The sequence below is a fragment of the Acyrthosiphon pisum genome, chromosome A1 (assembly GCF_005508785.2).
Source record: "Acyrthosiphon pisum isolate AL4f chromosome A1, pea_aphid_22Mar2018_4r6ur, whole genome shotgun sequence".
In the NCBI taxonomy this organism is placed as follows: Eukaryota; Metazoa; Arthropoda; class Insecta; order Hemiptera; family Aphididae; genus Acyrthosiphon; species Acyrthosiphon pisum.
The window spans coordinates 88,137,610-88,164,046 of NC_042494.1; the positions used below are offsets into that span (position 1 = coordinate 88,137,610).

The 26,437-nt window shown below is 30.0% G+C and overlaps 1 protein-coding gene across 4 annotated transcripts in view; it reads left to right on the plus strand.

The window, feature by feature from the left end:
- LOC100158922 (ankyrin repeat and fibronectin type-III domain-containing protein 1) overlaps positions 1-15,441 on the plus strand; it is a 153,934-nt gene extending 138,493 nt beyond the window's left edge. For 3 of the 4 annotated variants that reach the window (XM_016807921.2, XM_003247415.4, XM_008189153.3), the window contains 15 exons: positions 8,808-8,930; positions 9,382-9,460; positions 9,538-9,632; positions 9,721-9,897; positions 10,716-10,829; positions 11,669-11,854; positions 11,920-12,139; positions 12,223-12,466; positions 12,561-12,761; positions 12,831-12,997; positions 13,541-14,162; positions 14,251-14,443; positions 14,513-14,591; positions 14,705-14,801; positions 14,889-15,441. In XM_016807921.2, the coding sequence (XP_016663410.1) occupies positions 8,808-8,930; positions 9,382-9,460; positions 9,538-9,632; positions 9,721-9,897; positions 10,716-10,829; positions 11,669-11,854; positions 11,920-12,139; positions 12,223-12,466; positions 12,561-12,761; positions 12,831-12,997; positions 13,541-14,162; positions 14,251-14,443; positions 14,513-14,591; positions 14,705-14,801; positions 14,889-15,239 (2,948 nt within the window). In that variant the 3' untranslated portion in view covers positions 15,240-15,441. Of the gene's footprint in view, positions 1-1,551; positions 2,444-8,807; positions 8,931-9,381; positions 9,461-9,537; positions 9,633-9,720; positions 9,898-10,715; positions 10,830-11,668; positions 11,855-11,919; positions 12,140-12,222; positions 12,467-12,560; positions 12,762-12,830; positions 12,998-13,540; positions 14,163-14,250; positions 14,444-14,512; positions 14,592-14,704; positions 14,802-14,888 lie in introns of those variants that run through there. The other variant, XM_008189152.3, reaches the window with a different exon arrangement.
- Positions 15,442-26,437: the final 10,996 nt, after the last annotated feature.

The window sequence follows — 26,437 nt, forward strand, 5'->3', positions numbered from 1 at the left end:
CGTTTTATTGTTGCTTGTTATTGTAAAGATGTTTAAATAATTTATAATACTACATTTAAATTTATCTCGAATTCTTAGTCACATGTTTTGGAAGCTCTACGTATAGACGATCACCAGAAGGTTAGGTTAAGTATAGAAGTATAAATGTAAGAATTATACAGCCAAGTGCTAAGATTTGTGATGCGTACTTTAATTCATATAACATAAATACATAATATTACAACATAGAGTCATTATAGTTAACATTATATTTAATTCGAAAATCTTAAACACGAAAATTGAAAATATTATACCAATATATTAGGTATTGTAAAAATGAAACTGTAAGAAACTACAATAATTTGCTTACATATCCTCATTTTTTTATTGAGTCCAAATAATTTCAGATAAAAATAATCTCCAATAGTTTTCAAATAGTAGGTATCTATACTGTTATTAGCAATGTTTTTTTTATTATTTTCCAAAAGTTTTTTTCGTTATCATGGACTCAAAAAAGTGGAATTTTAAACATTTTTATAAAAAACCAAAGTTCTAACAATAGTTGGGATCCGCCCAACGATGTAATCAACAAATTTGTTGGACAGTTTCCAAAGTGAACTGTTTACTATTTACTCTGGCAAGCTCAAAGGCGACCAAAACCGGCAACTTTTTTTTCGAAAATTTTATCACGTGCATACAATACTATAATAAATAACAAATAGTCTTTAAGTTCGATATGATCGGTGGTAAATAATATATATTTACTGTAATATTACAAACCGCCGAAAACTATTGGAAATGTGTGGAACGTAAATATACCTTTTCTGTATTTTACTCGCGCGTGTATGATGTAATGGTATCCCCACATTGCGCATTCGTGTATGACACATTATTATTATAATATTATACAGGATGATAAACTAAGCATGCTAATCCCATTTGCTTTAAAAATATCATAATGAATTGATTATTCAAATTCTGATATTTCTAGTTTTTAAGTATAATTAATGACCATGTTTTAAATTATTTAGATTTTTATCCCATTTAATGAGCGTCCTGTGGTATCACAACAAACTTCTTTTTTTCAAATGAGAACTCATACCTTTTTCAATCTAAATATAGTGAATACAGATAATTTTTCTGAAATTGTCGATGTTTTTAAATCAAAATTCAAACGAGTAGTATCTGAGTTATTAACATATTGTATATACCAAGAATAACGGTTCTTACAAATGGTTTTCATATTCATTTTTAATATTGGATAATATTTAATATTTGTTTAATATGGTTGATAAATGTATACTAATGATCATTAGTTATACATAAAACAGATTAAAAAATCTAAATTTGAATAATTATGATAAAACCAATGTGGAAAACAATGCGGGGGTGAGCGTATTTGCTATTGGTGAATCACCCTGTACATAAAACCGAATGAGTGGGTTCGTCGACCGTGACCCACTGAAACGACAACCGTATATCATATGCATCACCGGCGCGTGAGGGTCTGGTACGGCCGGCAATAATAATAATAATAATAATAATAATAAAGAAAATAGCAACGATACGGCGTAGTCGTTGTGACGTACACTCACGTCGTATCGTACATAATATTTATATTATTATATACCTATGCGGGAAACCGGTAGTCTCCGGTAGAACGCGGTATACCCCTACGACACGAGGCACGAGAGGTCGGGGCGGGGGTTGTGCAAGCATCTGCTCTTTTCGGGACCGGGGACCCCCTAGTCACTGCTGGCCGCACGCACCCGGCCTCGCCCGCAGTTTGCGTTTGCGCGCGTAACGGTCGCGTCCGTGGTACACAACATCGCACAATCGTTCAAATAACCGTCGTCGTCGTCGTCACCGCGCTTTTGTCACCGGTAAATGGCGGACTTTGAACGCCTCATACCGGCGGACCGGCACGAAACCGGAACGGTGGCGGCGGACCGCGTGTCCAGAGTGTCGTCGTTTTCGCGCGTGTCGCTGGCCCGGTTCAGCCAACGGTTGCGGCGCCGCGGGTGGACGGTGGGCGCCGACCAAGACAAGGAGAACGTCACTGCCGTCTACCGGCCGGCACTGCCACCGCCCGTGCCGGTCGTAAAACGCGTAAAGTTCGACGAACGCGTTTACCACGGTCCTGTATGTGGCCACGGGTGCGCCGCGACGTCGTTCGGCCGCCGAGGTGGCATACTCAAAGACGCGCCGGCCGGTCCGGTGGCCGCGCGATGTCTGTCGTCGGTCATCGGTTACTCGAACGTCAGCTACGCGGACGGCGACGACGCGGTACCGAACCGGATGCGCATGTACGACGTGCCCGTCACCAGCTTCTACATCAGCGCCGGCGATGACCGTTTGCCGGTGCCGCTGCCGCCGTCGACGTTCTCGGCGAAACGGTCGTCGTCTGCGGTCGTCGGTGCGCTGCGTGACGCCAAAAAGACCAGACGGTTCGGCACCGACATAGGTTCGTACGACGACGGTATATAACCCAATTACTATTCGGCCACGGTCACTATCATAATATTATATGGGTGTGCGCATACTCCGATTTTCTTCAGATCAAACCCGAGATCACAGGCTCGACTTGACCAATATTCATGGGGGTGCATAAATTGTGAACAATTCCCATTCCATAGACCCTTCACACTCTGTATCTATATAAACATATTTTCAGATGTATATTTTTGTGAACTATATATTATACTGTATATTGTTACTTTGTTTATAATTCGTTATAATATACAAGTAAACTGTTAAATTTATATAATAATATATTATTAAAAAAGAATTCTATTTGTCACAAATTTGTTATGGATTTTTATGCGAATTAAATATTTTAATGTTTATATTAGTAGGTACGTACCAAATTTAATATAATTCTATTATTTATATTAAATAATATAAAACCAATAATAAGATATTAATATATGTAGGTACCTATAATATTATTTGAAAAAAAAAAAAACGAAATAGTGCTGAAAAATAAATTGACTACCTATAGTAATTCATAAGCTTCGAGCTGTTTTACTTCTAGTTCAAATAAATATAATTTACTGGACCGATAAACCATGTTAAAATAGTTGTGAGAATTGTCTTCTGTTATAATCTGTAATATTGTATAACTCATATTGAAAGATAATATACAGTTTTGCTCGCATTCATTGGCCATTCCACATCCTGCTATAGATAAAGAATAATATGACGTTGTTATACCCTGTGCTCAAAGTTTTTTATCAATATAATTTTATAATATGATAATATAATTTTGATTATTGTGCCACAAATCACTATAGATCTATGACCTGTTCTATACAACATTAAATAAGCTAAATGAAAGTATTATTTTTACAATGATGTGTGCTTTTTGTTTTATTTGTATCCGTCATCACCTTTTAAAACAGTAAAAATGCTTAGATTATTTTCTTCTGATAGGAATGTGAATCTAGTTGGTACTTTGAGTGGTCAATTGTAAAATGTTCCCAGTTGTTTTCAAAAGCTTTTGAAAAAAACAAAAGAAAAATTAAGAAAAAACGGGAATTTTTACGAAAAATGGTTTTCGACAAAAATCAATTTTAATTTTTAGTGTAACTCTAAAACAAATGACCATGGTTACATGACATTTTGACTAAATGTTTATACAAGCATTTCCTAGATATTTTGACTTGTTTTGAGCTGTTTACGGACATTTTCAGTTTTTAAAAATTTTAATAAAATTTTATTCGTTGGGTCAAAAAGCTTGAAAATTTAATAAAAGGCTCCCAATACATTATTAAAACGGAAGTTTAAAATTATTAAAAATACATACCTAGTCATAATTTTTTTTTTATAAGCATTTAAAGATCGAACTTTGACAATATACGTAAAAATCAGGAAAATAATTTTTATTTTTATTTTTATTTTTATTTTTATTATTACAATTATTGTAAATTATTTTGACTCATACAATTTTTTTTTTAAAATCTAATATTTGAAAAATTAATACAGGATTCCTTATTAGTTGGTTTACTTTAATAAAAAAAAAAATTCTATTGGAAAGTTAAATTACATTTTTATGAGCGATTGAACTTTAGATATAGTCGTACATATTGTTCGTATTTATTAATAATATTTAGTATTAACTTCAAAATATAACAGAATAATATTAAAATTTTAAATGTAAATACAAATAAATCTGTTATTACCTATTAGTAAGCTAGGCGTGTTGTACCTTCCTGCAGATAATAATATATTATGTTGGTGATGAGGAAAACAGATATTATAAATATTATTTTTTATATAAATTATTAAAAAAAATATAAAGAAATAACTAGTATAGAGAAATTTGCCTATTTTCCATGGCTTTAAATTCATCTAGTACCATGTTAATGTTCACTGTTAGTAAGTTCTTGTTCGACCGCGGTTCGTGTGTTGTAGGTACTAATGATATTACAATATTACAATAATTATGACGAGATTAGTTATCAGAATAAAACTCAATAACGGTGTGTCCTGGTTGGACGTCTCGCTACGGTTTTCTTACTAATTATTGATATTTTGAGATAGGATTTTTGAGCATTTTGAACATATAATTAGACGATTGGTTGTGTGTTTTTTTTTTCTTAATCGAGTTAACCAATTCATAGGTATATATTTTAATACAAACCTAATTTGCGTAAATATTATTTAAAAATTGAATTTTTAATTTCTGTCAAGTTGTGGTTAAGGTTATGACCATTTTAACAGTAGGTTTTGCTTGGCTATTTGGCTATATGGACAATGTTTTATTATCTGGCTAATATTAACTTCAACGAATTCATCATCAATAGTATAGTATTACGAATAGTGTGCACATTACGTAGATTCAATATAAGTGATCAGCAATCTGCAATTAACCTACACACATGACCCAACAGATCCACGATATGATACTTCAAGTAATAGTGATTACTGATAAGCAAGGCTGGGCATTAACGAGTTAAAAAGTTAAAGTTAAGTTAATAAGTTAATTTTATATTAACTTTTTAACTTAACTAGTTAATTTTTGCTTTTCATTAACTTAACTGTTAACTTACTAAATTTCTTTTTTAATTGACGTGAAATTAACGAGTTAATTTTTCATTTCAAGAAGTAAGTTAAGTTAATTTATTTTGTTTTTAATTTTATCATATTTCACTACTTCAGTATATTTCGTTTTCATGTCAAAAAATATTTACCGTGAATTGTTTAAAGTAAAAAAAATATATAATTCGAATTTAACTAATATGGAAACACTGTATAAAATATAAACACTATAATCTATAATTTAGTTTTAGGTTGGAAAAAAATTAAGTACGTTAGCGATGTATAAACAAATTAACTTTTTTTTAACTTAATAAAAAGTTAACAAAAAGTGTGTATTAACTTTTAACTTAACTGAGTTAACCTATAGTTAAATTAACTTTTAACTTTTAACTTTTTGTTATTGGTGCATATTAACTTAACTTAACTGAGTTAAAAAAAATCATTAACTTTCCCAGCCTTGCTGATAAGTACACTGATTTTAATATTAGGTATTTAGTACCTACCTATAAAGTTGGCCGTTCTGCACTTATATACAGTGTTGTGCTTTAGATAAATTTATCTAGATAAAAACTTCATATCTTTATCTTATCTAGATAGAAAATAAAATTGACATCTAATTTTCATCTAGATAAAAATTATAGCCATCTAGATAAATTTATCTAGATAATTCACAAAATCCATAGCCAATAATTAGTACCTAATAACTATTTTACAATATTATCATTCAATATAAAATAGATAACTTAATAAGAAATCTCATTTGTATTACTTGCAAAAATTGGTTCTAAAATAGTTTTACATAGCATTTATTATTAATTATGATTAATGTACAGATATAAACTACTATTATAGTATAACTGTTGAATAATGACGATTTATTATGTTAATATGCATATAAGATGCGAATTATTTATATAATTTTATAATATGGCCCATACGGGGAAGTCTCACGCATTTATGATTTTACGAACGCCGAAAGAGCCTTTATTGTCTAATTATGTAAATATTGTAATAAAAATACAAATTTATTTTAATTTTCAATTATTAGTATAAATTTAAATTTTGAGGTAATACCTTATATAAATATCTAGATAAAAATTATTTTATCTATCTATATCTAGGTAAATTCAATTTCTACACTATCTATCTATATCTAGATAATTTTAAATTCAGATATCTTATCTATATCTAGATAATTTTTTTTTATCTAAGCACAACACTGCTTATATACGATTGTTAACGGTTTCACCTATTTTCAACCCGTTTTCAATCCATTATTGACAGTATTATAATACTACTATAATAAGTTTTGGACAGTAAGTGAATAAAATATTATATAAAATAGTACACATTTTGATGAGCATTTTTTAAAAACCAATTGTAATAGCTTATCATTTGGTGTTTTACATATTTTATAACTTATAAATGTTACGATAATACGCATCATTAACATCCGATGGATATAATGACCATACAAAATAATATTGAATATTGAAGGACGTCAATGTTTGATAAAATCATGCCTATAATATTATTTGTTTTTATTTTCATAAAAATCGTAAAAACATATGACATTACATAATATAAATTGTGATTGTGGGTCTAAAAATATTAAAAAAATAACGTCCTAATCTCATTTAGTTATTTTCATTCAACCATTGCTTTTTTTTTTTGAGGACGATCACCCTTTTACACAGAATTTGGAATCCGCCACTACTATAATAATAATAATAATAATAAAAAAAGATTCAAAACACTTTTTCATTTTTATACGTTTGGCATCCATATTAAAAACCATTGCGTCGGGTAATTATAGTAATAATAATAATAAGAATACATAGTAATTTATTACGACAACGTGCTGTCGTTCATTACGTAACGATTTGCAATGCACGCGGAACTCAATAAAGCGGTTATTGTTTCGCACGTGCGGATATTTAAACAGAGTATTATGTATGGAAAGGTACCTATATAATATATATAATACCTATATTGCAACCACCCTTGCTACGTCGTTCACGCCGTTATTAATGAACATGTGTAGGTACACGTGAATCACCCCCACATACCCTCCTACACACAATCCACGTTCTTTTATTTATTTGTTTTCCCTCTCTCTCACTGTTTTATTTATTTGTATAAAAAGGCCACGGAATTTAATTTTTAAAACATTTTACATTAGTGTTTCCAGCGCCCTGTTAAATATTTTGTTGTTCGTTTCATTGTCGACAAGAACAGTAGTAGTTGATGATTTGGGTTTTTTCTTTCACAAAAGTAAAATATTTCACTTAAAGTTCGTATTGTATTCAAGCGTATTTTTTTTTCATTGTTAATTCAAAATCGTGTCTTGAAAAACTGTACCGTTATACCATGTATTAACTAATAAATGTTGATAATGAATTCAAACGAAAAAGTTTTTTATATGACGTTTTAGAACACGTAACCATTCCCTCGGAATACCTAAGACAATACTGTTTATAATTTTAAATTAAGACTAGCTACATTTCCATGGAAACTGAAATATATTATACGAATATGAATATTAATTTAAAACAAATCCAGGGATAAGTCCATTCCCTATAGAATCTAACCTTTTGTCTATGGGTCGATACTTTCACAATTTCAATTTTTTTTCATTTCTAAACGTGAAACTTCTACAATTTGAAACATCTGTATAAAATCCAGTTATCGAGTTTTTCAATTTATTTTAAATATATTTGTTCTTGTTTTTACAATCTCGTGATCAGCTGACAGTACCCTATAGGTACTTCTATTGAAGGTATTGTTGCACAGGTACTAGGGGACAACATCGGATAGTGGTTTCCCGTTACCTTCCAAATTGAAAATATAAAATATTATAAGACAAAATATAATATATATTATATTGTATATAAATATATATGTATATGTATATTGTATATGTATTAACATGTTGTAAATACATTTTAGTGTAAAAAGTTCACGGATATACTCCATAAAAGCACATGAGGTAAATCATGTTATTGAGTATTGTTAAGAAATAAATATATGTATACATATTTAGAATATACAGTCGTTGTGTCGTTGTATGTGGTAATAATGAATTTTACGTGCTATACATTTTTGTAGAAATTAGATGGCTTTTGTTTTAAATTCAAATAATAATAATAAAATAAATTTAGTCAAATTATCTCAGTATTGTTCGAGTTAATGGAGAAAACATAACATAACATTTTATAAGAGGTTTAAAAGGAAATAACAGTTTGCTCGAATATTAAACTTTTTAAGTATTTGAGTTAGTTCCTTTGGTTTCGAGTGATGTACGCGATGAATAACATTACTAAATTAATACAGCATAAAAAAGTATAGGCAGTGAATTAAAGTGTACTATATAATGAGTAAATGTGTACGATTTACTTTATAGTATTTTAAAATCTTGTATCGAAATGATAAATGTATCAAAATACTCTTGAACCGTTAACAAATCGTATAAAAAAAAATATGTAATTATAATTGTAATTTATAAGGTTAAATTTAAATTGATATATTATTGATACTCCCCACATAAACATACCTACGTTTTTAATTAAATCAAATGCATACTAACAGACCCATTTTAATTCATGTAAGACAGATTAGATGAAATACCTAATATATCACATTATAGATAGCAATATCGTAATTTATTTATTGATATTATTGTAATTTGAACGTGCACATAACCATAACCATAATTAATACGAATCGATATTTAGTCGATGATGTGTCAATGGCAAAATTCTAACAGATTTTATTATGGTAATGTTTAGGAACGTCTATATCGTCACTGAGAAACAATGGCTCCAGTTCGGAGGCACAGACAAAACAACGTCAACATCACCACCCAAAGGCACGAGAGTCTCAAGTACACAACATCAACATTCATTTGCACGGTAATCTAAACATTTATATTTACACTAATCCCATTGCACATAAATTATGTGGTAAACCCTGTGTGCCAGATATCTCGAGACATTCAGTTTATCTGACTATAGTGTAAGGCGTTTTGTCAAATTCCGGACTTTATATAACTGCAGTGGTGTTTTCAAGAAATTCCGAGGAAATTAAATTGTATGCAACCCCATTAGGTGACCAGATATATTTGCATTTGTAGACATCTCGAGTTCATTAGGACGTCTCAGAAACAATATATATATTATTTTGTGGACACGTTAAGGACATTCTACCAAACAATATAACTTCGCAGACGGTTCGTTAATGTTGACGGAAAATTGCACATAGTACACGATTGTATTTAACACAATGTTATGAATTTATGCGTATGCACATTAAACATTATTACGGTCTGGAGTTGTTTAATCGTTTGTTATGCAATTGCTTTAGGTCTGTTCGCTGCTGTGGAACACGGCCAACTGGAAAAGGCGAGGAACATATTGACGACATGTGAAGTTCAAGTGAACAGGTAAAATCCTATTAAAATTCGTATACGTCATAATATTATTCTTATCGATGATGTTTTAATTTTTTTCCTCTGCTCAGTGTAAACAGCGATGGGTTGACACCTCTAGACGTTGCTTTTCTGAGCAACAATCGAGATCTGGTTCGACTTCTATTGGCCCACGGAGCAACGGAAGGTAAACGATTAAAAATTAATAATACGTACCTTTCATATGAAAACAAAATATTACTTAAAGTGTATTTTTTTTTATTGACATTGTATAGAGACCAGTATGAAAAACTTAGAGACGCACTTGTCGAATTTACTCGAAGAAGCCGAAGATCGGGTCATAGGACTTAGACGTCGCGGTAACCAAGATGATTCACAGACCAAATCGCTGGCACTATGGGAGAGACGGAAAAGAGGCTTGAAAAAAATGCGTATTGGTTTCGAACATGCCAGTAAGTATAACACTGTGTTAAACAAAATCTGACCTAAAATAGTTTGAGGGGGAATGAAAGATCAATTTGACACGCACGTACACAGATGATGTTTGCCTTGAATGAAAAACTATGTCGAAGAGCATACACTTGTGAGATGACTTTCAGATCTTCGTAGAAAAAAAAGTAAGATATAAACAGTAGTGTACGAAGAAGAAAAACAAATGTGTGCACGTGAGGTTTAGTGGGTTCAAAGAATAATATTCTTGAGTTCTCGTGTCTTAAAGAAATAAAAATTAACGTATAATTTCGTGTATATACATAAATATATATTATAAAGTATAATATTGTTGTTGTCCCGAGGACGGGTGTGAAGATTTTTAAATTAAATACATAAAAAAAAAAAATTAATTCAATGTCAAATAATTATTCGTATTCTTGAGCAGACGTTAAATTTTTGAGATATTTTGTTTTGTTTCAATTATCTACATAATAAATAATAACGGTCGTAATGTTTGATGTTATTATTTTTTTCTATTTAAAAATGTAGCCTTACGAAAAACGTATAAAATAAAATAAATTTTGTCTTATGTGAGGGATATTTTATTAATATTATGCAAAATATTACTACACTATTATAATACATAAATTATGTTTTCCCGCGATCGACTATTGTTCGTGAAACCGTTAAACTTATTTTGTGTAGGTATATACGTTCCAGTGATAGTGCCGAGAATTTAAACCCTATAGATATATTATACCTAATATTAATCGCACCCGTCGTGTGACGTACGACAATATTATATTAAATTAATTAAACTTTTATTTTATATTTACAGAGCCACCAGATAAGCCAGAGAAAATTATCCTGGAGGTAACAGGAAACGATAACGTCAGGGTATCTTGTATAGAAGCTGATTACCCAGAAAGCGCTATATGTACTAAATTCAACGGTAAGCATAATATTATATTTATTAAAAACATAAAGTCTGTGGTAAATGTGTTAGCCAAAGTAAAGATTTAAATTATGATAAAACAAAGCTGATCAATATACAGTATATTCTTATAATACGTGTAATAATTAAAAAAAAAACCATTGAGTATTTTGAATAGTAAAGTGTATTCTGAATAGTATTGATTTTGTTTTATATTTATGAAATGTCAAGATTCACGATATTGAAAAATGAGTGAACACAAGTGACACTTATTGGGCAATAGTAAAAGTTGAATTCAATTTTTTTAAATGCTCTTAGTCGATTATTTTACGTTGGGCACACAATAATTGTTGTTGTTATTTTAACAGTAAAGTTTTCATTTGTATTCTGTAAAATGTCTAAAATAAATATTTTCCATTTTTACAATGTAACTTGGATATCTATATTATTGTATATGAATTATATATGTACCTACCTATATATTAAAATAATTATTTTTATTATCAAAGTGTTCATACAAATTATTTGAATATAATTCCCTATAGAGTACCTACCTATACGCTTCAAATTATATAACATTTTTGAAATCATTGATTTACGTATTACATATTATTTTGTTTAGTAATAGTCACTCTATAAAAACTTAATAATGATAAAAATAATCTTGAATAATTATAATAACCTTTCAAAATGTTAGAAAAAACAATTAATATTAACTTGTATGAATTGTGTACAACTAATCTGTCTCATTGTTTAGTCATTACAAATTAAACGCGACCACTTATTTAGTTTTATTTTTTTATAAATTAGATATTTTAAAAACCTATTTTTTTCAACAATATTGTATTTGTCTATAGTTGAATGGAGTACATCGGAATCCTTTAAAAACTTAACAGGGTCTAAATGTTTACCTGCAACTGATGGAGAAATTACCATCAACAATTTGGAACATGGAAAGACCTACTACTTCCGATGCAGTGCTGGAAACCTGAAAGATTTCAGTGACTATCAATACCCAACTCCGGTTTCTGTCACAATTTCAAGTGAGTTTAACTTTGTCAATTTTATTTAACTCGGTGATTTAATTGCTATTGATAATTGGTATTAGGTTGGTGGGACGTCTGTCAAGAATCCCGTCGATGTTCCGCAGCAATGAAAGTCAAGATGGACGACATACTTGACAAAATGATCTCCATTCGTCCAGACCTACACAGGTCGTCATTCGAAGTCAGTGGAAATGACTGTACATCGAATACGAAAAGAAGAAAGCCGCCAACGTTCAAGCAGTTATTTAGCGGCAATACTAAACTTCATAAGAATCTCCGGAGGTATCCCTTCATCTAAATATATTTTTCTTTGATTAGTTAGATAAACTGCGTTCGTAATATTATATATTATTTTTAAATTGCAGAGGCGTATACCTTTCTTGTCTGCTGTACCACGAAGACAAAGTTCTGGTGACCAACGAGGACTATTTACCCGTGGTAGAGATTGACGACACGTACCCAAAAGAAATGCTCAACGATTTCCATTGGTTCTACAAAATAGCTTTCGCGTGGAAGGATCTCAAATGGTTTAAGGATGACTTGGAGAAATCGACTAATAGTTCGATTAGCTTCAGGACGAAACTCATCCAGGCTGTCACTCAGATGCAAGTAAGTCACCTGTCTTGTAGACAAATCTAAACAACCTTGAATTAACAGTAGGACGCTAATGTGCAGTATTCATGAACACTTAAAAATATTTTAGGACATTTTTAATACGCAAGACCTAGGTAAAGTGTACTATAAACCAATCCGTGACTCAGACGGTACAACTGTGATATGTACGGTAAACAACGTGTGTCAGCCAAAAAACGTCGTCAACCTGAAATGGACGCCGATGGCTAAGATTTTGAAAAAGTCGTCTCGTTCCGATAATCTTACCGATCTGTTGATATCATCTATCCAAGTAAACTAATCTAAATATTTTCAAAACTTATCGAATTGTATAAATAACGTACAATTATTGTAAAATTAGGACCAAATAATGTTTTACCAAACAAGCAACGCCAAATTGCAGAAAGGCTTATACGTCGGATACTTACTAATGAGAAGCTCAGTAGACATGTTGCACGTTATGGTGCCTTTGCAAAATCCTAACATGCCTGTTTGTTGCAAGATACGTGATAACCCGCACGTCACCGCGTAAGTACAATTTAATATTCACTCTATAGTCTAGATGGTTTATGCCACATGCCTGCGTATAGATGTCAAAAGCTTAAACACAAATATTGAAAAAAAAGTATTGCTAAAATGTAGTAAATTAAGAAAAAAAAAATCCTAATCAATGCAGGTAGTTCTTATTATTATTATGATTTATTGTTTACAAATTTAACATGTATACTTATCTTTGACCAATCAGACAGTCAATTATAATTTATTAGTTATAGTTAATACATACCTATTATAATATTATACATATATTCTCTGAACGAGTGTACGTGTATGCGTAAACTCCTATTTTTGATCTATTGATCTTATATTTGATCTTTGTCTACGATTGACGCGGGTACACTGAATGTAAGGCGTTATTATTGCGTATCATAATAATGTCAATAAGCTCGTTTGCACAACGATTGAGCTAGAATATATTAATATATTTTTGTAAACGGTTTTCCTCATTATAGTCGTAGATCATTAATATATACGGCAGATCGGACAAGCGTAAACTTAAATTTTTTTTTGCAGGGAAGAATGGCTGTGGCTTCAGCAGGGTGCTGGGGCGCCATGCGATTATACGTGCCTCGAGTTCGCTTCGCAGTTCAAGATGGCCACAAACCGGCTGTTCTCTCTGGTCCAAATACCGAAAGACAAACGGTCTGTGCAGCGGGTGTATACCAGCGAGGTTATCGAGGTCGACCGGGACGTGAGCCTTATAATGATCGTGCCTCCTGCCGAGGTGGCTTGTGCGGTCGGCGAGGGTAACCAGTCAGCTGTCCACCTGCACCGGATCGAACTGGTGCCACTCAGTGTTCAGGTGTTCGAGATGATACACTTTGGCACGTACCGAGCGGAAACGCTGCTCCTGTACGCCCGCCTTTCCAGTGTTGTGCAACTGGACTCAGACGACGCGAGGTACTCGATCAGACAAGCATGGAGCTCGTCTGACCTGGAAACTGCCAAGCAGCGGCTGGACACAGTTGAATCGCTTGAGACAGGCTTAAACGCCGCGTGGAAACATTTGCGGTGGCTGTTGGACGTGATGAACTTTGCGCGCGAGCGGCTGTTCCAGTCACAAGTATCCAACTCCAACTGTTCAAAGAGTGCTAGCAACAGTCAGTTGGAAATGAAGTCCGCTAAAAGTAACTCGGTAAATGATCCTCAGGAACAAATGTTTTAGTTTACGACCGTTCGGTATAGGTACGCTGACAGTTATAACATAGATATACGTTTTACAGTTGTTACAATTACCTGACTCAAAATTGGTCAAGTCCCGTGGTAGTTGGCCGGGCCCGGGGTTGAACTCTATGCGGACATTGGAATCGGTGTGTCCGGAGATAAGTCGCAGCGAACAATACCTATCGCCGCCCGTTCATGATCGAGAGTACGTCTTGGCAAAAAAACAGAGTTGTTCCTCAGAAACAAGCAACGGTACGCGGACAGTTTTATAAGCATTACCAGATTTTTATTTCTATAATATTGCCTTTGATTTGGTTACAGACAGTAAAGATGAACCAGAGTATAACGACGGTCAGACTTCATGCATGACCGATCTGTCGTCAAAGTCCAATCACGTCGCGTAAGTTTATCGATAATGCAATAATAACTAAGCGTATGCCATGTAGTAACTTCGATAGACTCAACCTTAACGATATCATGTTGACACGGTACTTTTAATTTGTTTTCACGTAGGGCTAAGGATGTAAATAAAGTGGACGACGAAGGGTTTTCGGACGCTACTATTAAGAGCGAATCGCTGGTGCCCGTCCCTGCACCTGGGATCATCGAGGTAAGTGATTTTCGTAAACGGTTGAGCCATGGTGCCTATACACAAATATCTGATGGCCTTACGATAACCACGGTTGTTGTCACACAGGTTTGCGCTGCGTATGACACGGGTCTGCCACACCCCACCAGTCTGAAGTTGCATATCAGTCCAACGACGTCAGCTCGTGAAGTAGTCCAGCTGTTTCTGCAGCAGCTGAACATGTCCGTGGTGGTCAAAGGCAAGACTGGACCAATATACCCAAGCACCGAATTCGGTAACTTTTGTCTGGTATCAGTTACCGGGGCCCGGGAACGGTGTTTGCGCGATGACTTCAAACCGCTTCAGCTGACCCATCCGTGGCGGGATGGCCGGATGTACATTCGGCATAAACAAGATGTGCTAGCTGCTCTTGAGCTTCACTCGTCCATATTGACGGTAGCAGCCACCAAACATCACTGATGACCACCGCAATTAATAATTATTATTATTTCTATTATTATTGTATATTATTATTATAATTTGATGATTTATCCATGTGCCATGCACCTCAGGTGACATTTTAAGTGTTCTTAAAACATACGATACGAGTGTTTTTTTTTTAAATAATTTTATTTAAAATATATATGTATATTGTATTATATTATGATATGTCATGCAAATATTAATGTATTTAATTATTTAAACATGTAAATTGCACAACATAAATAAAACCTACAGAAAATATTTCAAATGACATTAATAATGTCCGAATACATCCAAGCAATTATCAATACTGCCTCATTAGACGATCCAACGAGTTAAATAATTTGAGATTATCACATACTGTTCAACTTGTTTATTAAATTTCAATATTTATGTTATAATTAAATATTAGTATATTACAAATAATACCACAGATATGTCGAACACCTTAAATAACTAGTTAAATATTAATTGTATCTTCAGTATTAATGAAACATTTTTATTTTTTTGGTCTGTGGTAGTTGAGCTAGGTATACATATAATTTTTATTTACGTCATTTATTTGAAATTAGATTTAGTAAACAACGAATTGCAGTGTCTTGGCATTGATTGACATATTAATAGCTTAAAGAAAACTTACTGTTGGCTGTGATTAAACGATTTAGTTTAAAAAAATGTAGTAGTTAAATAATATTTCAGGGGCTATTAGAATAATTAATAGAAGAATTAAAATTATCAATATTTTTCGCTTTATTAATAATGAAAAATACTCAATAACCGGCTTCGATTCATATATTCAGATCCAAACTAACAATTCACACAAAATATACTCTAATATGAATCTTTACTGAGACAATTAACTATTATGGTCTACAAATATTGGTGTGCACTAAACGGTTAAACTATCTCAATCCTGCACCGCCTGGATGAGGCAAGTGAGTCTCCTGGTATGTAACCAACGGGCAACGACTATGGATATATGGATAAAAATACTAACCAATTGTTTCTAAAACAAGTTTTATTTTAGTAAAATTTTTATATAAATACCATATATTTTTTATCTAAGTCTTCTCTACCAATCGTTACAACAATATTGTAATTTTAATTATATGTTAAGTTCCTTAGAGTATACGTATATTATATTTATGTATTTGTATAATAATTATTTGCTGTTCTGTAGTAGTATAGCAATCTTAAAGAAGTTTCCAAAATTATCTAACGTATTATATCTCAGGCTATTGTAATTTAGTTTAGATATTGTACAACATTGTGCGTCGATTAACACAGTTTATAAATCATTGATTAGTTTAATCTTAATTTATTATCAAATGTCAATAGCCTATTTATGATTGAAGGGCGATTGATAATATTTTATGAAACTGTACAAAGTACATTATTATGGTGACCGTTGACTATAATATAACATAGTGCACAGTGATTTAACAGTAAAATAAATTTAATAATAAAATATTTTAAAGCAAACTATAAGATGGTATCTTTGTAGTTTTTAATTTAGAAACTGTGTCTTATTCAAAAAAGAACTGGTTATTCAGCAAATTTTACAAATCATCTTTTCTGTGACTGGGATTTAGCATTTCTCCAACAAAAACTGTATACACAAAATGGTATGTATGTAGGCTATTGAATTAATAATTTGTTTGACGTAACTCCAAAACTAATAACCAAAGATACTTTGAAATTTCACCAAATCTATGAATAACAATTTTCTATAGTTTATAATATTTTGACTCTTTTTGAGCTGTTGTTATAGGAATTAGATTTTTTCAAACTTTTTTCAATTATTGTCGATTCCATTTTTAGCTTTGTCTAAAATCTTGAAAATGTAATAAAATGTCCTCAAGTTGGTAGGGGTGGAAATTAAGAAAACATTTTAGTGTAAATCCACATTATTTTTTTATGTGGAGTTAGCATTTTGAAAAAAATTGACGAACATTTGCTGATTATTTAGTTTTAAACCCTCAAAATAATAGAAATATCACAATATCCTTTGTGATTTTGTGTCATTTTTTAAATTAATTAGGTACATATTACTCATTAGCAAAATTAATAAACACCATATTATAGTCCAAAATGTTCTGTTCGCTTATTTGGCTCTAGGATTATAAAGTTACAAATGCACTCTGCACAAGTTATACTGTAGAGATATTAAAAACGACATTAAAATATGTTCAAAACCACATCATTCATACATAGCATTATATTTATCCAGCGCGACAGTAGTGGCGCGAAGCTATGTAAAAATTAATAGCGGAGTAGCCACTAACGTATAATAACAGGAGCTAGATTTTAACCATTGAAAAACCGTCTTAACATATTATGTCAACCATTTTCCAGCTCTACAGGGCAAACGGTTGAACATATAAAGTCGTATAAGGTATCGATCGATCAGATATACTGTGCATATGGGAGCAGAGGAGCTATCGCTATAGCAGATTGGTTAGATGGTTTATATATTATAAGCAAAAATGTCTAAGTACTTTTAAGACCGATTTTGCGTACGGAATATCGTAAATGTGCCCCGACCCACCGCTTATCCATCACCACTAAAAATAAACTATTATCGCGACGGCGGCGACGTCGGCGGTGCGGTCTCTTTGATGCCGGTCGCTGGCAACCATTTCGTGTATTGATAACGACTGTGATTCTTTACCGTTTACTGAATTCGTGATCCAGCGCGACGGTATTATATTATTATGCTGATAACTTGGAACAATTTTAATAATAAAATAAACAATCTAGTGATAAATTCATTACCCTTGGCAAATCATATGCACTTAATTTTGTGATTTGCCATAATGGTCCATCTAATATGACTCAAGTCTCAAGCCCATTACACATAAATTATTAAACATAATAATAAAATATGGGTTAGATGTAGCGATATGTCTAATATTATAATACTAAAATAGAAAAAAATATATAATAACAGGAGGCCAACGATGCATGCTATATGGATTATAATTATAATTATTATTATTGTATACAGTCAAATAAAAGCGTGACTTATTTCATAAAAAAATATCCGATATCACACTAAAAACATTTCGTTATAGGTAACTCCGTGTAAAAAAAAGCCAAGTTAAAAAAAAAAATAGTTTTAATAATGATTTTACTAAGTAAAATGCTATTTTATAATATTACAAATACCTATAATGACAAATAACTTAATAAGATCAATTGTAATGTTCAATAATTATAGTCAACATATTGTTTACACATTATTAATTACGAAAAATACTATAGTGGTTACTTATTTGTATGTATTTGAGTATACTTATTACTTCTACGTCCTGCCAAATAGTTCAACAATATGTTGACTAAGCAGGCCCGGTGCTAAGTATTTTGTCGCCCCGTGTAGTTAAAAAAATGACACCCATTTTAATAATTTTTGCCATATAATTAGTACATAGTATTATTTATACAAAATGAACAAAATTAATTATAAACTTGGCTATATTACATTTTACACTGTTACACTTGATAATATTTTTTTGACAAAAGTTTGTTATGTACATTTATAAAAATAAATGGTAGTTCATACTTCATATTTATTATTAATAGGTATATAATTCATACAACCTAACATCACTGGGTTGCATTACAACAGTATCTGTTATATTTTTGACTACTGTAGTTTCAGAAGGAACAGTGGCATCTACAACTGTCAAAAAGTAAAAATCTCATTTGGTTGTACTACAACTACAGCATTTGAAATTTCTAATGAAGAGGAAGAACCCGTTATAAATTTCTTGATAGAATTAGACTGTTTTGTAATTACAGCTTCTTTTTCACGTTTTCTCTTCCTATATTCTGCACCCGACAGTCTCTGTCTACCATTTGACATAGTGCAGCTTCTTTAATTTTTACTATATAAATAAAAAATATGATTTGTAAAATAAGTATGTCACCAAAACATGGATAAATGATATATTAGTCTGTATTTAATGTTTGTTGCCGAGAAACTTGAAAATTGTAACTTGTAATTTTCTAATAAAAATCATTTCGAATTTCTTATAGAAAAAAATTTGATAGTTTTAAAAAAAGGATAACTTATTTAAATTTTTTTAAACATATGTATGAAGTATGTAATACGGTTGAATTACACAAAATAGGAACACAATGTATGAAAATAATACAATTTTTTAAAACCCCAAATAATACAATTAATATTATTGACTATACTAAAGTCAACCCAAATAATAAAATAATAATGTATAGCTATTAGGCTTTTATTTTAAAAATTCAAAATTCACTTCCTAAATATCTAAGATAAAAAATAATTTAGTTCACACGTAGGTTACGTACATTCAAAATTTAGAATCAAATATCGGGATGTATTTTTTTTTAATTTCCCATTGTATTCAATTAAATTACTTACTTAATATTAATGATTTTACAATTATTTAAAATAAAAAAAAAGCCAATTAGTGCTATCAGGATATACAAAAATAAACATTGGTGCTACCTCCAAACCAAAGTTATCACCATCCCCATTTTCAGCTTAGCGGGATTATAGAGATTTCTGTTCTAACACAATTTCATATAACAGATTTTTTATTGAATTTTTATTAAACTGATTTATAATAATTTTTTTTAATACATTTTTATTACATTTTTAAATAAAAAATCAATAAAAAATCTGTTATAAAAAAATTCATATTTTATATCAAACATAAATTCAATTATCTTATTTTTATATATTATGAATTTTTTATCAAACTGATTTTTCATCAATTTTCAAGATGGTGATTTTTTAACGTAATTTTTATTTATTTTTTAACAAAAATATTTTTATTAAGATTTATATTCAATTTATATTTTTATAAAGTATGAATTTTTCATCAAACATTTTTTATTCAAATTTTTTATTTAATATAGATTGAATTTGTTTTTATCAATTTTTTTTTAACAAACTTTCGTTGATTCTTAACAAACTGAATTTTTATTAACATTTATATTGAATTTGAATTTTTTATCAGATATATTTTTTACTAATGTTCTTAATATATTTTTTATGAAACTGATTTCTTCTCTATTTTTTTATTATATAGTTAATTTATAGATTTTTATGAAATAGAATTTTCACTCAGATTTACACTCAATTTAAATTTTTTATAAAATATGAATTTTTTATAAACATGTTGATCAATTTTTTTAACAGATTTCTGTTATATCATATTTTCATATGACAGACAAAAATTAGTAAAGTCTGTCTGATAAAAAATTTATATTTTTTAAAAACATAAATTCAACCTATATTAAATAAAAAAAACGTTAGTAAAAAATGTTTGATAAAAAATTCATATTTTTATTAAAATATAAATTGAATATAAATCTTGATAAAAATTATGTTTGATAAAAAATCAACAAAAAATACGTAAAAAAATTGATAAAAATGAGTGATAAAAAACATATTATATAAAAAATAAGTTTATTAATTTATGTTTGTTATAAAGAGATTTCTGTTGTAACACAATTTCATATAACATATTTTTTATTGATTTTCTAATGTGAAAAATAATCTCCATGTAATAAAAACCTAAATGGGGATGCTGATAACTTTGGTTGGGACGTAGCACCAATTTTTATTTTTGTATATCCTGATAGCACTTATTGAGCATTAAAGGTTGGTACTACAACGGATTTTCGTTCTAGTTAAGCCCCATGTAACCTTTTACTGACTACAGCACTAATTTTGAAAATGGTTCCATTGATTCTCACTAATTTATCACTACATTTTAGGCTATAGCGGTTTTTGGTGCTGATGGTGCACCCGCTGGAACAAAATACGAAAACCCCATAAACATAGCACTAATTTTTAAAACGTTACCATAGAATAGCACTAATTCAGCACTGAATTTCGATGCTATAGTGGATTTTGGTGCTGATGGTATTTATTGGTTTAATTTGCTATAATACTATATGAAAATCTTCAATATTTATGGACCAGGGGGGGGGGGAAATCCACCTGTGTCGGTCAACCATAAAAAAATAAGAATTATAGAAAATGAAAATATTATAAACGTTTAGTGAAAATTTTAAGTATCTACGAGTCAAAATATATTTTCAAATATTGGTAAATATTAAAATAAATATTTTGTGTAAATTTCATACGTGTGGGGTATCTATGGATAGGTCTTCAAAAATAATATTGAGGTTTCTAATATCCTTTTTTTCTAAACTGAATAGTTTGCGTTAGAGACACTTCCAAAGTGGTAAAATGTGTGCCCGGCCTCATTACTTCTAAAATAAGAGGATGATAAAACTATAAAAAATATATGATGTACATTACCATGCAAATTTCCACTGAAAATTGGTTTGAACGAGATCTAGTAAGTAGTTTTTTTTAAATAAATAAATAAGTAAATAAGTAAATAATAATTATAATTCGCGCGGGGCGTGGCTTGATCTGTACCGGGTGCGGTGCGCGCGGGGGGGCAGGTTCCCGACTGCGCTTATCCGAGCGGGTAATATTATAATATTAGATAAGACTTCTGCTGGACCTGGTTATGGGGCCAAAGTTCGTACCGTCCGAACGAAAAAACTTATTAGTTATGTTACTTACTGTTACGGAGCCCTTCATTTTCGAGTCCGACTGGCACTTGGCCACTTTTTAAATATTGTATGACTTTTTGGTGAACTTTTTTTTTTTGTTAAAGGTTGGACAACTCATGAGGAATCTCGTGTTAAATTTACAAATCGTAGATATAAATAGAAATATGTTTACAAGTGGCCTAATTTGATTAATTTTTTTTCGTCAGCGTCTTACAAGGCGCTGTAGTAAGAAATGTTTCTTTTTCTAAAAAAGAAAAAAGAAAAAAGAAATAATCGAAATTGGGTGACTTTACGAGGCATTAGAATTTTTCCGGCAAGGCATGTTTGAGTAAGAAACCGGTCGTACGGAGGCCTTTTATATACAAGGTTCATTATAATATTCTGTTATAATAGTAGATAAAAAATATTAAAGATTCATATGTTCCGGTTTTTCTATAAGCTTTAACAGATTAAATGTTGAAGAATTTCTACAAAATCACGAATATTTGCAAATTATTTGTAGTCAAAAATGTATAAATATTCAATTTTTATAGCTAAGGAATGAATATGCATATTCATGTCTACATGTAGACTAACGTTGCTCATATGTATAGATACTGTAACCAACAAATCTGAAAATTATATTTTATATATTATAATCACAGTTTTTTTTAATAGATATTTTAATTTCAAATGTATGAACTAGATATTTAAACTGAGAATAATGATAATCTAAACTACTATACTTCTAAAATAGTAATAATGTCTTAATATTATATACTTAGTTAAATTGGCTCACCTCGTATTTTCGATTAGATTCGTTTTTCATATGCAATGATTTTTACATCGTCAAATTAAAATTTATAATTTTCATTAGGCCTAATCTAACCTACTGTACTACTAATACTGAAATGAATTACTTCAATAGTAATAATCTCTTAATAATATAAACTTAGCGTAATATTGGCTGACCTCAAATCTTTGATAAATTCGTTTTTTGTAGGTATGCAATGATTTTACATCGTTGAATTCAGGTTAATCATTTTCATTAGGTACATTGTCTTACACGTCACCTAATGGCTAATGTAGAGCAAAGTGGTACACACTTGGCCACCTTTTATGAAGTTGCTATCAAAGTAGGTAACACATTAATTGTCTATACTTATTACCTACTACACGATGACTTGATGTTTGGTGAAATCATTGAAAATATTATACCAATTAATATTTAACCATTACAATAATTTAATAATTAGCTTCGAACTGAAAGTAATTGTAGTAATATTACTATATTAGTGTATTTCTATTATAATATTATATTATTTTTATTGTTTTGATTAATGTTTTTGATTCAACGTCACCGTAACATAAAATAGCAAGAATAAGATCATGGCAAAGTTACCATTGGTGCCTGTTAGGTAATTGTTTGAAATGTATAATGAATCATGAAATAGTCATTGCTAATAATAGTCTTAGCTATAAAAATTCATCATTTTATAATAATCTAACGGCAGAATAGTTTGGAAAATGTTCGCATGGTTTTGACGAATTATGTCAATATTGAAAGTTTTTGTAAAACTTCAATAATTGCTTCTAAAAAAAATCGTGCAAAATATGTATCTTTAATATTTTAATAGGTATGTATATAATAAAAATAATTTATAAAGAACCTATTGTATCATATTTTCAATATTTTTCACCGAGAAAAATATGTTCTTCAAAAATTTTAGCATAAAAACTAAAAAAAAATTGATCATTTCTTATGGCTTACAGGCTATATAATATATACAGCACAACAATTATTTCATGCATAGAAAATTCTCTCGTTCCCACATTTGCTAACGAATATTTTTTGTAGAATTTATAGAATTTCAAATTTTTTCAAATATCGAATATAATTAAATATTTTATTTAAAAAATATACAATTATTGAATAAAACGTAACAACCGTAACACGACCTTACGTACAACCTTAGCCTTAAAAACCACAGTTCATAACCCTTGGCTAGTCGCCGGGCTTATGATCAATAATAATTTAAAAAAAGGTGGGCAAGTGGATGTCGCTCTGCTGTACAGTAGGTTATAAGTGGGTCACTGTATAATGGATGGTATTAAATTTGAATTCCATGATATAATATCATTGTATAAGAAAAACGATTCTGAGCGGAGACGATATGTCAGTCTAGGTACGGTATTAAAAAAAAAAATTGACCTATAATAGGTACCTACCTATAATAAATTCCAAATTAATCATTTTACAATATCCATTAGGTCATTAACGCGTTATAAATCAACATCGACCTGTGATACTATCATAGATATATTATAATAGTATACTTTAGAAGTTTCAAATGCCCATGAATAATGTTATACAATCACAATAAAATAACTGAAATAGTTACTCTAGGTTTTTTAACATGTAATTTCGTCCAAATTTGAACTTAAAATGACTATAAAAAAAACTGTTCTTATGTATCTTTTAGATTTTTTGGTAACAAAATTAACTACTTATATGGAATCTTGTTTTAAATTTTCAATCTTTAGATATAAAAGTTGAACATTTTATACATTTTCAACTACGAAATAATTATTCAATTTTAAATTTGATTAATTTTATCAAAATTCAATCATTAAATGCTAACAAAAAAAAATTGTCCATATGTATTTTTAATATTCTTCAACTGCTATTGTAACAATATATCAAGAGCCTTGTATTACATTTTTACACTTTTTGGCCTTACAGATAAAACTTTATTGATATTCATAGAAAAAAAAAAAAAATAGAAATATGAATCTGTCCGTAAACAGCTCAAAACAAGTTAAAATATTTTGAAAATGTCATTAAGTATAAGAGTTGATAAAATAAACATTCAGTGAAATTTACATGTATCTACAATTTATCATTTTTGAATTACAATAAAATAAAAAAATAACTACATGAGAAATCGACTGAATATCCAATGATGTAAAAATATGAACTTCAAATGCTCATAAAAATTTAGTTTGACTTCCTTATGGACATTTTTTTTTTTTTTTTGGTAAAAGTAGACAATAAGGAATCTTGTACCAATTAAATTTTCATATATTAGATTTAAAAAGAAAAATTTTTATGAATTAACTTAAAATAATTTGATAGTTTTCGTGATTTTTCCATATTTTGTCAAAACTTGAAGTTTAAATGCTTATAAAAAGAAACTGTGACTAAGAATTTTTAATATTTTTCAAATGTCAATGTAACAATAATATAGATGAGCTTTGTATTAGATTTTCAAGTATTTTTACTCAACAAATACTCAACAAATAAAGTTTTATTGACATTCATAGAAAAAAAAAACTGATAATATTGGAAACTGAAAATGTCCCTAAATAGTTCAAAACAAATCAAAATATTTTGAAAATTGTATGATGTATAGAAAATGAAAATATAAGCAACCAGTGAAAATTTCATGTATCTATGGTCATTTGTTTTAAAGTTAGACCAAAAACCAAAATTCCCGTTTTTCCTTAATTTTTCTTTTGTTTTTCACGGCGCTTTTGAAAATTACTGGGAATTTCGAATGTTGACCTCCCCAATGCACCAACAATATTCACTTTCCAATCAAACAAGATACTGAAGTTGAAAATCGAAGCATTATTTCGACTACTTATCGTATACACAGACACACAAAAAAAAAAATAAAAACACACATCATTGTAAAATCTATACATTAATCGTTCCACTCAGAATCTAAAATAAAATATAACTGTACTTATTGTTTGAAATAGAAATCTGAAAGAACTCTACTAAAATAATTGTTTTTAGATTGACAATATTATGTGGAAAATACAACATTTGAACAATACAATGGCTGGTAGCACAAAGTTACACAAAAATAAAAACTGTTTCAACTACAACTGCATGAATGGACTTTTTTTAATTGTCTTTACGATGGTAAGTAGGAATACTAATAAAGAATTATAATTTAACGATTATCAACATTTTTTTCTACTATTGATAATATTATCATTAAAATATTTCTTCAATAATGATGAAGGAATAATTCAAAAAACCGTAAAGAGCATCGCAATAAAGGTGCATTTCCCTGGCACTCCCACTTCTGAATTTTGAATTCAAACCAATGGCTTTCGTTTGTGCTGGATTGTGCTCGAATTTCATCGTTTGGGCTGCAACCCTAAATGAGTTGTAAGAGGTTGATGTAAGGGGATGATTGGGGGTGCCAGCAAAACGACTGCACCCCTTCATCAGAATTTTCAAATTTAAATTATGTCATTCGCTTGCAGTGCTCGGATTAAATAAGTACTTTTTTATCTAGATACAGATAAAGATAAAGATAATGCAACTCAAATGTATCTAGATAGATACAAAAGATAACTTAACTCATATTTATCTAGATAAAGATAAAGATAAATACTTTTTTATCTAGATAATAAAAAGATGCAATTATTTTTTAAATTGTATTAAATTTATGTATATTTTAGTTGGGCACTAGGAACATAGTAATAATAATGATATAAATAAAAATAATTACATTATTACATTATTAAGTTTATGGTTTATAAATTTTATAAACCATAAACTTTGTTTGAGAATCTGTATAAATTTTTAAAAATGCATTTGTACAATTTCGCGACTTTTATCA